The sequence below is a fragment of the Pteropus alecto genome, unplaced genomic scaffold (genome assembly GCF_000325575.1).
Source record: "Pteropus alecto unplaced genomic scaffold, ASM32557v1 scaffold157, whole genome shotgun sequence".
In the NCBI taxonomy this organism is placed as follows: domain Eukaryota; kingdom Metazoa; phylum Chordata; class Mammalia; order Chiroptera; family Pteropodidae; genus Pteropus; species Pteropus alecto.
In genome coordinates, this window is record NW_006440626.1 from 1,559,350 (window position 1) to 1,573,051 (window position 13,702).

The 13,702-nt window shown below is 51.9% G+C and overlaps 1 protein-coding gene across 1 annotated transcript in view; it reads left to right on the forward strand.

The window, feature by feature from the left end:
- The first annotated feature begins 13,415 nt into the window (after positions 1-13,415).
- The window catches only part of PNPLA5 (patatin like phospholipase domain containing 5), a 9,519-nt gene continuing 9,232 nt past the window's right edge, over positions 13,416-13,702 (forward strand). Inside the window, exon 1 of the mRNA XM_006917413.1 lies at positions 13,416-13,611. Coding sequence (XP_006917475.1) covers positions 13,416-13,611 — 196 coding nt within the window. The remainder of the gene's footprint in view (positions 13,612-13,702) is intronic.

Sequence of the window (13,702 nt, forward strand, 5' to 3'; positions counted from 1 at the left end):
GACATCGAGTGGCTGGCACAGACGTAGCCTTCTCCACTCACTGGAGGCGTCACCTCTCAGAGCTCGGTTTTCTTATCTGTACCTTGGGGGACATGCGGCCATCTGCTCTCAGTCCTCACGTTTCAGACACCTATTACATGGTGTCTTTTCTGCCACCACTTCTATAACTCAGACACCGACTTCTTGTTTTAGCCCTCCTTCCCGTGGTCTACTTGCTAATTTATTTATTTGGCCCCCTTGCGCTTCTTGTTGGTGACTGCACTGTTTAAAATGGCCCCACGTACAATGCTACAGGGCTGCTTAGAAGGCTGCGACGTGCCCTACGGAGAAAAATTAATGTTTTAGGTAAGCTTCATTCAGGCACAAGTTATAGTGATGGTGGTCATAAGCTCAATGTTGTTGCTATTTTCCTAATTACAGTTGATAATCGATATTATTTTATGTTAGTGTCAGGTGTCCAGCACTCGTTAGTTCAATGTTAATGAATCATCAATACATATCAAATAAGGTGTCTTTAAACAGAAAACGTACACAAGTTTATGTATTGATTGGTCGACCATACTGACGGGACCAAGAAGCTCTCAGGAACCTACACCTGGATTTCAGAGTTCATTAATGACTCTGTGGCACGGAGCGACGGTGACTAATGAGAACTGACTGTGCATCATCCTGAACTTCACAGAGGGAAGCAGGCAGATGCCCTGAACTCTAGAGTTTGTTTCCTTCCCATGTAGACCTAGAAATACAGAGTCGCCTGAAGTCTACCTGGCCTGGCTAAGCCCACTGGCAGGGCCCACTCACCTCCTCCCCGCAGTGCTGGGCAAAACGAAGGCATCCTTCACCCAGTTACCAAATCCCGCACCTGTGGGAGGCCTTGGTACCCCCGTCAACCTGCCAGGTGTCTTGACTCTTGCATCGTCTTCCTTCAGTGCCTCAGGCTCGCTTCTGACCCTTCCACACTGTACACCTTGCCCATCTTGCCCACACCCCAGTGACGGCCTCAGGCAGGCCACTCGGAGCAGCCAGTGTCGGCCTCGCTTCCCCTCTTCTGTCCCCATCCTTACCCAGCTTCTCGGCTCTGGCTGTAATTCACTCTTTTTTGAAATTAAATTAAATTAAATTAAATTTTTTTTGGTGATAAAATATACAGAACATAAATTTTTCTTTAAAAAAATGTTTACCTTTTCAATTACAGTTGACATTCAATATTATATTAGTTTCAGGTGTAAGCATAGTGGTCAGGTATTTATATGACTTACAAAGAAATCCCCCCGATTAGTCTAGTACCGAGCTGACACCATACCTAGTTATCCCAATATTACTGGCTATATTCCCCATGCTGTACTTTACATCCCGTGACCATTTCGTAACTGTCAATTTGGATTTCTTAATCCCTTTACCCTGTTCGCCTAGACGCTCATTCTCCCTCCCGTCTAACAACCGTCGACGTGTTCTCTGATTCTATGAGTTCGTTTCTGTTTTGTTTGTTCGTCTACTTTGTCGTTTTAGATTCCACATGTCAGTGACGTCACATGGTATTTGCGTTTCCCTGTCTGACTTCTATCACCCCGCAGAATACCCTCTAGGTCCATCCATGTCGTTGCAAATGGTAAGTTTTCATTCTTTTTTTTTTTTTATGGCCAAGTAATATTTCATTGTAGATACGTGTCACATCTCCTCAATCCAATCGTCTATTGATGGACACGTGGGGTGCTTCCATATCTTAGCTATGCGACTGGCTTATTTCACTGGGCATAACGTCCTCAAGGTTCACCCATATCTCGGCATGTGTCAGAAACCTCTTTCCTCTTTAAGGCTGAATCAGTCCATCGTATGTGTTGTTGGGGCTCAGGACACACTATCCCAAAAGAGGGCACCTTGGCACGTTGGATATTTTAAACTAAAGGATTTGAGAAATGGCAGGACTGTCTGACCTTCCCGTAAAGCAGGTCGTCAGACCCTGATGTGGGAGGTGCCCTCTCTATCGCCTGAGGCTCCCGCATCAGGTCAAACTTATATGAAATAAATTTCTGTGTTTTTCTCGTAAATTCGTCTTTTGTGACAGGGGTCCCGGTGAAGAACTTGACAGTAAAAAGCAAAGGTATTTCTCCTTGCCTTCAGCATGTTCCACATGTTTGTCTTAGATAGATTTCTCCAGAAGCAGACCCAAAGACCAGGAAGTGGGTGCCAGGTGACCCCGAGAAGCATTAGAAGGGGAGGGCGGGGAGTGAGAAAGGAAGAGGTGTCTCCGTGGGCAGGTGGCAACAGTGGGTAAGTGGGGCTCAGTCCGGCTGGGGTTCTCGAGGAGAAACAACACGCCGTGGGGGTGGGGGAGGGAACTGGGGTGTTTATTCTCCAACTCTCATCGGCCATTGGGCGCCCTGGGAGCCGCCCACCCAGCACCGTGGAGTGGTCTGTGTGGAGCGGGCTAGGCCGAGAGTGACAAGAGCTTACAGGAGGAAGTCATCCTTACGCAGAGAAGGCCACGGGGAAGTGGACGGGGCACTGACAGTGGGTGCCAGGCATCTCTACCCCCAAGGAGCCCGTAGTCCGGAGGGAGGGGACAGGAGCCAGACACTTCTAAAGGAGATGGCTTCACAGGGGCCGTGGTCAGTGCTGTGTTTGGGGGAGAAGCACAGGGGCCACAGGGCCCACCAGGCGGGGGACTAACCTGCCGGGCGTCTTGGAAGGCTTCTTGGATTCAATCGAGACGTTCACGAATGTTTATTAACCGCCTCCTTGGCCCCCCGGTCCTGTGCGAGGTAGGTGCTGGGGATACAGCGGTGGGAAGCGGTGAACGCCGCCCAGAAGAGTACCACACAGGCTGTTCATTCAGAGCTGGCTGCAGCGAGGGACTTGCGACCACCTCTGCGTTGGGCGGGGACTCAAAGGCAGACCGAGGACAGGGCGGGGGGAAGGCGTCAGGTGCCGACACACTCTCTCCTTGACCAAGCTTTAGGCAGGGTCCCTCAGCCCCTTGTCCACTAGACCTTGTCCTTGGGAGCGAGAATCCTCTAAGTCAGTTTGTCGAGAACCCCTACCCTGGGTATCTCATCGGATTTCCCCCGCCCCCACCCCAACCCCAAGTGGTGTGTGATCGGCCTGGTGCGCCTTCGGTAAGAGGCACAAGCGAGGGAGAAGCTGACGCATCTCACTGAGCCTCTATTTCTCAATCTGCTAAATCGGATGGTAGCAGGGCTGACTTCATAGGTTTGCTCGGAAGATTACAGAAACTAATCGGGTCAAGTACTATTCCCACTGCCTGGCAGAGGGCCCAGCCCCACACCTCCCACTCATCCTTCAGGTCCCAGCTGCAACTTCACCTCTTTTCCCCCTAAGTCTTCTAAACCTGCAGCTCTTAAAATATGTCTCTGGAAGGCTGCCCCAGGCAGAGGGAGCAAGTCAGTTCCGGGACTCAGAAGGCTGACCCGGAAGCAGCAACAGAAGGTGGAGGAAGGTGAATTATAACAGTCAGACTTGTTTCATGTTTCATGTGCACGAGGGCTGCCTCAAAAGCAGGAAGTTCCCCATCGGCAAGTTCAAGCAAGGCTGGATGACCCCAGGTGATGGTAAGGGAACTTGGTAATGAACTGGGTCCTTGGAGGTTCTACGGGTCCCTCGGTGTCTCAGGCAGAGCCTCTCCGAGGCCCAGCACAGCCATGCCTACGGGGTAAGGCGGTCCCTCCCAGGGGTCAGAGTCACCTGTGGCCTCTGATTGCTCCCCAGCTGGGCCCATCTAGAGACAGTCCAGAGTTACTGAACACCAAGTCAGGTGAGTCAGTGCAGGATGGTGTGACTGCCCAGGTCAACAGTCTCTGAAGTGAAAATGCTATTGAGCCAGCTTGTGTAAGGCAGCTTGGCTCCTGAGCAGGGAGGGGGATGGACAAGCCCAAGAAAGGCAGAGTCCCACCCCAGGGCAGTGCCCACGGGGACAGTCACCGGGTAAGTAATAGGATATTTGCTCACACATAATACATGTCTGGATGGAACTCTTCATTATGGAAACTTGCATGCAGAGACTCAACTAGAGAGATGGGCAGCCTGGATCACAGAGACCTGGCAGCAGCTTTGAGCCATGTTCGTGTCCTCATGGGTCTGTCTCAGGGAGCGGGGTTCTGTTTATGGATGTTTCATCCTTCTCATTAGGCATCTGAAACACGTGGGGCAGGAAATCCCCCCGGTAGGACATGGGACTCTAGGGGTCTCGCCTGCCTCAGCTGGAAACAAGGAGCCTGACCTAGATATTCTCCAGACCTTGGAGACATGTCCAAAGCTGAAAGCATGACCTGCCCCAAACCCGCTCTGTCTCCCAGGTCCCCATCTCAACCGATTTAATTCCAGCCCCATCAGCATCGTCGTCTCTGCTGTCTACTGCACCGGTCCCAGCCTCCAGGTATGCCACCCTTCTTCCCCACCGAAGCCGCATCCAGTGGGATCACACTTATGTTAAGATCTGCATCTCGATGACCAAACCTCCATCTGCTCCACTTAGAGGAAGTTCCATTCTCCCCAGATAGTTCTGAGACTCCCCGTGGGTGTCATACCCCTCCAAGTCAGTGCTCCATCGACCCTGTGGAGGGACAAATTGTACGCTGGCACCCGACCTGACGGTCTCGCTAGGTTAAGTGTAGTGGCTGCTATGGCTGGCCTAGTGAAGGGTCCCCACTGCCACTCAGTGGTTCCCTCGCCACTGTCGTCACTTCTATCCTCACAGAGCTGTGATGACCGACCAGTCCCGCTGAATAGCAAGCAAGAGCGAGCACGTTCCCCTTGCTCCCCAGGGCCCCCCCACCTCCAGCCAGGTTGCCTGGGCCCCGAGAGATATGTTCCTTTAATTCACCCCTGACACCCTCTCCAGGGCTGCCTGCCTCCCAGCGCTGAGGACTGGGTGCCAGGTGCCTGCCGATGACCTGTTGGAGAGGTCTTTCCTTTTCTTATCCACCACGTGGCCTCTATAGGGTCCCCCATCCCTCTGTGTGAACCTAAACACGGGACACCAGGACCCTGCGGGCACCTCTGTCCATCAGCGGTGGGTGGGCAGGGCTGGCACAGGTATAATGACAGCAATAATAATATTAATAGTAACCAAGGATTGCGTGCCTGCTATGTGCCGGGGGTTCTAACACCTTCCCTGTATCAACCCCTTCAACCCTCACGATAGTCCTAAAGGATAGGCAGTGTTCTCATCCTATTTGACTGGCGAGGAAACTGAGGCATGGGTAAGTTAAATTCCTCAAGGTGGCTGACCAGTCAGCGCCGGCGCCAGAAGCTGAACCCAGGCAGCCTTGATCATGACACATCTACATGTATGGGGCTTTACGGTCTACAGAGTGGGGTGCACTGGTCCTCTCCACCCTCTCAACAACTCTGCACGTATCTTGTGTAATCCGCAGTTCTGGGGGGGGAAAGCGCTATTCTTCTGTGTTCGAAGTCTTTAAAGATGATTAATAGTGATTAATACATGTGATAAAATACAAGGGTCCAGAGTGAACCCATAGAAGCCCCTCCATCTCGGCTCCCCAAGAGCACCGGTGCCGGAGTTCCTGTGGATCTTTCCAGAGACAATCTATCCTAATGTCTTCATGTATTTATATTCCATATAATCTGCCTTTTTAAAAAAAAAAAAAAAAAAAAACACCCAGTGGCCAGATTTTCCCGCGTTGCGACATGTCGGCACTTTCTCTCCAAGCGGCCCTTGGGTGCATGGGGATCCGCCCCCTCTTTCAACAGCTGGAGAATCTTCGATGGTGTGTTTGTGCCAGGGGCGGTCCCATGCAGATTTGCTAGTGTGTCTAATGGGCGTGGTTCGTTCTTTCACCCCCTTTCTGTTTGTAGTTCTTTGTTTAATCTCTCCCCGTGTAATCTGATTTGGTGTGTGTGTGTGTGTGTGTGTTTTTCTTCTGACTACCTGGACGGCCCACGGCCTGGTGAGAAAACAGTCTCAGAGGAAAACGAAGACTGAGTCAGCGTTTTGGGAGCAGCGGCACCAGGCCCTGGCTTGGCCCCGACCAGCTGGGTGACTCAGACAAGCCACTTGGCGTCTCCGGGCTCCAGTCCCTTCATCTGTGAAATGGGCAAATAATCCCGCTTCACAGGGAAGGCCCTTTCCTCAGCGCCTGGCCCTGGAAAGGCACCTGAGAGGGACCTCGGTCTCCTCCCGGGGCAATAGAGACCTGGTATCTGGAAGGAGGCCTGGGAGCACCATCCTGGCTTCTGAGAGTGGATCTGCTCTCTGCCATCAACGCCCGCCTCTGCGGGGTCAGACTCACAGGCAGGTGGCCCGCCTGGCCTGCCGCCTGCTCATTTCCTCACGATCCACCTGGACAGCGTGTTCATTTCCCACGCACCCACCGGATGCCAGGCTCCCTGCTGGGCCTTGGCCATGCCACGGGGCCCGGCGGAGGCCCTGGGACCTGTCCACGCCTTTCGAGCCTGACTCGGTGGTGGAGAGAATGCTTCACGCACAGGGACAGATGTTTCTCTACTACGCGTCACGGCCGGTAAACTGCTCACTCTTTTCCAGGGTGTTACTGAATCCACGGCGGCTCTCGGTCAATTTTCTCAATCAATGGATGCCGAAATGACAACAATTGCCATATGACACCCCAGGGGCGTGTATGCATGCACACATGTATGTGTGCGTGTGTGTGCGTGCGCACACGTAGCCAGTGGGGCCCTCATTCTTGCAAAGGTTGGGGTCCACTGATGTCGATCAATTTCCCAACTTACAGGTGAGCAAACTGAGGCCCAGAGAAAGGTAGTGACTTGCCTCAAGCCTCCATGGCAGAGTCCTCTCTAGGATGCAGGCAGCCTGGAGTCCAGTTCTTAAATCTAGGTCTCAAATTCCAGGAGAAAGGTTCTCGGGAACCAGGTGCAGAGGCCAGGGTGGAGGCGGGTGCTGTGGGCAGGGTGGAAACAGGTTCTGGCTGTGGCCGCTGGCGACCTCCTCCTTCCTCCCCTCTGCCAGTGGCCTGGGCCATGTGTTTCATTGGCCCCACACTTTTAAACCATAGTCTTTCATAATCTTCCAGATCACTGCACTGTCCCTTCTCCCCCCAACCCCCCAACCCCAGCCGTGGTCCTTCACATGGCCAATCAAGGCTGCCTGCCTGGGCCCTTAACGACCCATACCCCACCCTACCCCACCCCAGGATGCATCAAAGCCCCTCTTCCCACGCCCCACGCCCTTGGGACTTTCCTCTGCCTTCTCCAGTCCCCAGCCCCCGTCCCTTGTCTTACCGGTTGGTGCTGGCCAGTCAGGCCTGGGCTCCGCCCCACACCTCCCTTTCTCCTCTCTTTTTAACTTAAAAAACATGAGTAAACTTTAATAAGTAAAAATTGCTATGTTCTTGTCCCTGCCATGAGAGATTTCATCCTTTTAAAGTAAAAGAGGATTAAAACGAGAGGGTACAGGATCCATTTGGCTTCTATCACGTACACAAGTGGCCAGACGGCTTTAGGTGAACGAGGCCATCCACACAAGCTGTGAAGACGGGCACAGAAGGGGACACCATGGGACACCACGAGTCCTTGCCAGGCCAGAGGGGGACACCATGGGACACCACGAGTCCTTGCCAGGCCTGTACCGGCAAGGGAAATATGGGGTGACAGAGCGCCAGAATAGAGCACTGTGCCCCAGTGACCAATGTGCTTCGGTGACACCATTTCAGTTCATTTTCATAAGCTTTTTAAGCAGACGAGGGGGCCGGAGAAAGGTGAACTAGGGGAGGGTGATGATGTTGGAACAGCGGCCTGTGGGTGGTGGCTGGGCAGTGCTGGGTCTGAAGGACAAGCAGAGAAGTCAGGGGCTTTGTCACCGTATTCCTCCAACAGGACGACATGGGATGACTGTAGCAGGTGGCATCGCCAAGTCTCAGGTGGCAGCCACAGTGTTCCAGAATTCTCCGCCTTCTCTGGGTCCTGTGTCCCCTTCCTTTAACCACAAGAGGACACAGTGCTAAGGCATCAGTCGTCAGGGCTCAGAGAGCACTTCTCCGCTCTGCTTCTTTTTTGGAGCGTGTCCCTGTCCCCGTCTACCAGCTTGTCCCCACTCTCTAGTGTAGCTCTGGACTTCTTGTCCTTCTTGCTCAACGAGGGGGACCCTCACTTTGGGGGCATTTACTGCTTCAGAATCACTGGAAGAGGAGACGTGGCAACGGGTCAAAGTGCCTGACCGCCTTTCCACGGAGGCACCGCCCATCCCTGGAGGCACCTCTGGAGGCGCCGTCGAAAAAATAAAATGAAAATAAAGCCACCGTCGCAACGCCGCTGCCACACCCAACTCCCCACTTACGGCTGCAGACCGACTCCCTCGCAAGTCCCCGAGCCCAGCCGGGAGGGGGATGACTGTCCGTTCGCTTCTTCCTTTTCCTTTTGATCTGATCTCACATTTCAGAGCAGTTGCAAGAATTGCGTAAAAAAACAAAAACCAAAAAGCAACGAACCTCTCGCGTCCCCGTTACCCAGATTCTTCCATCAGTAATATTTGCCGCATCGACTTTCCTTCTATCTAAATATCGATAAATAGTTAGGGATAGAGATATACAGAGCTAGAGATTGTTTTGTTTTGGAAGCGTTGGAGAGTAGGTCGCAGAGCTCTTTCCTCTGCTCCTGAACATCTCGGTGACTTTCCAAAGAACAAGAACTTCTTGTGTAATCACAGCGCAGTTTTCGAAATTGGGAAACGAAACGTCAACACAGCGCTGTTGTCTCCTTCACAGCTCACACCTACATTTCTCCAGTGGCCCCTTCAGGCCAGGATCAAAGCCAGGGCCACGTATGATACTTCGTCACCATGTCTCATGAGACTCCTTCAACCTGTCTTTCTTCATCTTTCATGGTCTTACCTTTTTTTTTTTTTTTTTTAAGAGTACAGGTAAGTTATCTAGTAAAATGTCCCGTAATCTAATTTAATCTCTTACATCATGTTTCCTCTGAATATCATTCAAGTTATGCATTTTCGTCAAGAACTCTATGGAAGCGATGTGTATTAGTTTCCTGTTGCCACTGTAACAAGTGACCACGAACTAAGGCGGCTTAGAAAAACACAGATTCATTATTTTACAGTTTGGGAGGTCAGAAGTCTGAAATGGGTCTCACCGAGTTAAAATCAAAGTGCCAGCAGGGCTGCACTCCTCCTGGAAGCTCTAGAAAGATCCCATGTCCCTGTGAGACTTCACATTCCTTGGCTTGTGGCCCCTTCTTCTATCTTCAGAGTCAGCACTGTGGCGTCTTTAAACCTCTCTCTGACTCTTCTACCTCCCCCTTCCACTTTTAAGGACCCTCAAGATGACATTGGACCCACCCAGATAATCCAGGATGACCTCCCAAGTTTAAGGTCTTTCATTTAATTGCACCCACAAAGACTCTTTGACATGTAAGATAACATATTCACAGGTTCTTAGTATTAGGATGGGAACATCTTTGGAGAGTCATTATTCTGTCCTTCACCCGTTTGTCCTTCTTAGGGGATCGTACCCGGAGGCATGTGATGTCAGTCTGTCTCGTTATTGGTGACGATGACTTTGATACTTGGTTATGGCTGTATTTGCAGGGTTAATCCACTGTAACCTAGTTTTATTTTTGTCATTAATAGTAAATGTGAGAGAGATACTTTGAAACTATGTAAATATCCTGTTCCCTGTCCCCACCAGATCTGGCCTCTGTTGATGACTATCGGCCGAATCGATTACAACTGAGAATCCCGCAAAATGATTCTCCGTTTTCATATTACTGTGTACAATGATTACTTAGCATTTCCATTTATTTATTCATTTATTTCATTTATGGACTCATAGACTCTTATTTTATTCCATAAACATTCTATTATTAAAATTATTTGTTTTGATGTTTAAATTGTCCCAGATTTAGTCTGGGGTATTTTTGCTTCGAGGCCCTTTCAGAGGACGGTGTTCAAAATCCAAATAAAACTATGTAAGAATAATAGTAAGACACATGTATCTACAACTGTGTCTAGATCTCTCTGTCTATCTTTCTTTCTTAACTCACGAATTCATGCTGATACTTTCAATTCCAATTTAGGGTTCTTTCTAGCCTTTGTCTTTCTGTGTTCGTAACTCTTTTCACAAACGGTGAGCACCTAACTCCTGTTACCATCAATATCTCATCCTACGAATCACGGGCAAGAGTTTCAGGATTTCCTGAAGGTCAGCCCTTGTTTGCAGTCCTCCTGTTCGTGGCCTGAGGACATCAGGTCAAAGTCCAGTGTTCAAAAACCCCCAATTCTGTGTGGTTATACGATTAAGGAGAAATACAGTTAGGTTCGTTTATTTCTGCGCGCCCTCCATTTTAAGATTCTTTTCATCTAACGTTCGAGGATTTTCCTTTTAGTGTATAAAAGGCTAAAGTGTTGTGTCCAGAATAACCAGACCCAACTTGAGTGCTCTTAACCAGGAGACAGTTTATTAGCCGGCGGCTGTCCTTGCAAAGGAGCAGCCCCGAAATGCTAAGATACAAGGTTTTTAAGCCCCAAATCCCATTCCTCATTCTGTCTTAAACACAAAGGTCCATCTTTCTCCTATTCACTACCTGTCAACCCACTGGTCAGGTGTGCAAGCGGGAAGTACAGAAGCAGAAAGCTTGTTGTTAGAATGTTATGTTCCTATGGGTGATTGCCTATGTTCTCATGGGCAATAGCCAGTGTTCCCATGGGCGATGGCCAAACAGTAATTTTCAGCGTATATACAATTGATTATTTTTCATGCCACGCAAGCAAGCAGGGTTACACAGGCTAAAATTGGCAGTTAGCGTATGAGCTCATTGTTCCAAGTTTCATGATTAACAGAATGTGGTTAGGGGTTCCAGAAACTAGGCCGAAGTTATAGACTTCCTTTGTCCAGTTTCAGGTTTTAATTATTCTTTAACCCTTTCACATTTCAGCAGGCTATTACAAAGCAGTTCCGAAGTCAAGTTTAAACATGAAGGTAGACTCAAAACGTATTGCTCAACGTCCCTTCCCCTTGACCTGCCCACCCCTTGCCAGTACCAATATCTAGTTCACGGTTTAACTTCTTAGTGCCTCTCCCTCCTTGGTTCTGTTTCCAAAAAGAAGAGAAAAAAGCGGATGCAGGACTGTTTTCTTATTTCTCCTTATGTCTTATACGAAAGGTAGTATCCTACATATGCTGTGCTGCACTTTGCATTTGTCCCTTAGCCGTAAACTTGGGAAGCACACGGTGGCAGTTTACAGAGTCCCTGCTCATTCTAGGCTCTTTTCTGAAGTACACGCTCTCCCTGTGTCTCCGTGACCACTGCCACTACCCCAATGCCAGTTCGTCCCAACCAGTGCCGTGTACAGTCAGTCCCCCCTCTCTCCCCACAGCTCGCATGCACCTCTACCCGGAAGTCCCAAGGGTGCATCAGTCCTGGTGTGCCCCACCTTGCCACCAGCCTGGGTGGCCCACCTGTCCTAGTCACTGTGCCCTTAGCCTGACTTACTGTGTCTCCAACTTCCCCACATTCGACCTCCCGGGATCCCTCTGGAAGCACTGTTCCATCCTGACTGCTGTGGCGGGGGGGGGAGGTTCCCCTCCCTGAGTCATGAAACCCCATGCCCTTCAGCAGAGTCCCCATGGCTCCTCCAGCCTGAAGCAGGGTCCCCCGACTCCGTTTCCTGCCCCCACCCTGTCTCCTGCTAGGGCACAGGAGGCCAGCAGAGTCCCCGCTTGGCCTGTCACTGGTAGAGCTCTCTTGGGTTCCTGATTTATAGCTCGGTTTCTTCAGCTGTAAAATGAGGTCAGCAATATTGTCTATCTCACAGGACTGTCGTGAAGGTAAAATGAGATGACCCTGGAAAAGTGCTTAGCCCGATGCCAGGTAGGAGGGAAAGACCTGCATAGGTGTGGCACTCACCTTCAGCCTCTCCTGAGCTTCCGGCCCCCACCTCCGTGGAGACAAGCCTCCAGGCAGTCTGTGCCCTGGAATTGTGAGTGAGCAGAGGAGGCTCGGCCCCCGTGGTCTGACCGCTACGCAGTGTGGAGGTGGCGCACAGGGAGCCCGAGCTTCAGGTCAAGTGCAGCTGGCCTGGGCTGGGGCCCACCTCTGCTGCTGCCTCCCGCCTGTGTCCCCTTCCCGCCTTTCGAGCCCCTCAGGCGCACATCGTCTGTTTTATTTTGTTATTTTATTCATCGCCCTTTCCTCCCCACCTCTGCTTCCCTTGCCCTTCAGTCCCCGGAGCCGTCTCTGACGTATGTAATACGTGACCTTCCGACTCATCTTCTAGGCAGTTAATATGTTATTTTAAAGATACATAGTGTCGCTTTGGGAGTGTTTGCATAAACGGCCTCATGCAATAAACCCCGTTCTTCTTTGTGCCTGTCGCTTCTAAGGTTCCCTGACATTCCACATAGTGCCCGTTGTGGTTCTCACCCATCCCTGGGGAGCGGCGGCGGGGCAGTTGTCTACAATCCGCTACCACAGGCACGGCCGCCAACCCTGCTTCTCCGTGGTATCCAGTGGCCACATCAGAGAACTTCTCGAGGGTACTTACTTTCACCCATTGTCCTGGCTTGATTTCCAGAACGGCTGCTTGGTTCACAGGATGTGGCCAAGTTGTCTTTGAAGCATTTGCTAGCCATGTCCACGCTTGGTGTCCCCAAGTGAACGTAGGTACAGTGATCCCTACTCACACAGCTTTGTGAAGGTGACTGCACAGGGTGAGTGCCTGCTGCTCCTGCCTTCAGGGCCTCTCCCTGCCCCCCAGAGCTGGCCAGTTGATTGCAAGGTCTTGTCTGAGGGTGCAGAGGTCAGAGCAGAAAGACCTCTAGAAGTCTTCAAAGCCAAGCCCCTCATATTATGCTGAAAAAAAAAAAAACAGAGCCCAGAAAGGGCGAGGAGCTAGGGCAAAGTCCACGGGTAGTGGGGACAGTCCGGGACCCAGATGTCCTGCCTCCCACTGGATTCCTGGCCCACTGAACCAGGGCAGTTGCAGAAGTTAAGTCTGTCAGCACCGAAGACCAGGTGTTGTGGATCCAGCTCTGCCACTTCCTGGCTTGCCCTCCTGCCCTGGATTTCCTCATCTGTAGGTCTGGGGCAGACACTTCCACCTGGACTGCCAGTGATCAGACCAGGTGTTGGTCCCATTCCCTGGGGGCCACATCAGACTGCAGTCTGGGGCCCTGAACCAAACCTAGGGCAGGCACGTAGGAGTGGTGTCAAGGCACCCACAGCTTGTCGACATGTTTGCATCATACCTGGTGCTCATCTGGAGGAGAGGGAGGTCAGCGACCCCGGGATCTCATTTGCTGGGGCGGGGCCCCGGGCTCCCACAAGAGTGTCCCTTCTGGGCCACATCTGGAGAGGCTTCCACACGCCTGTGCCCCATCCATCCCTGCCCTCTGCCGCTGGCCGCGCCTCCTCGCCGCATTCCAACCTCGGCGCCGCGGGACCCCGACGCCATGAGCAACTGCTTCCAAGAGGAGGGCAGCTGGAGCCTGTGCTTCTCCGGCGCGGGCTTCCTGGGCCTCTACCACGTGGGCGTGACCCAGTGCTTGAGGGAGCGCGCCCCGCGCCTGCTCCAGGGCGCCGGCCGGTTCTACGGCTCCTCGTCAGGGGCGCTCAACGCCGTCTGCCTCGTCGTGGGCCAATCAGCAGGTGCGTCCCGGGGACCCCGCGGGCGGGCGGGGAGGGCTGGGGGACTCTCGGGCGGAGCCGATTCCGACCGGAGCTGATGGGCGCGGAGAGG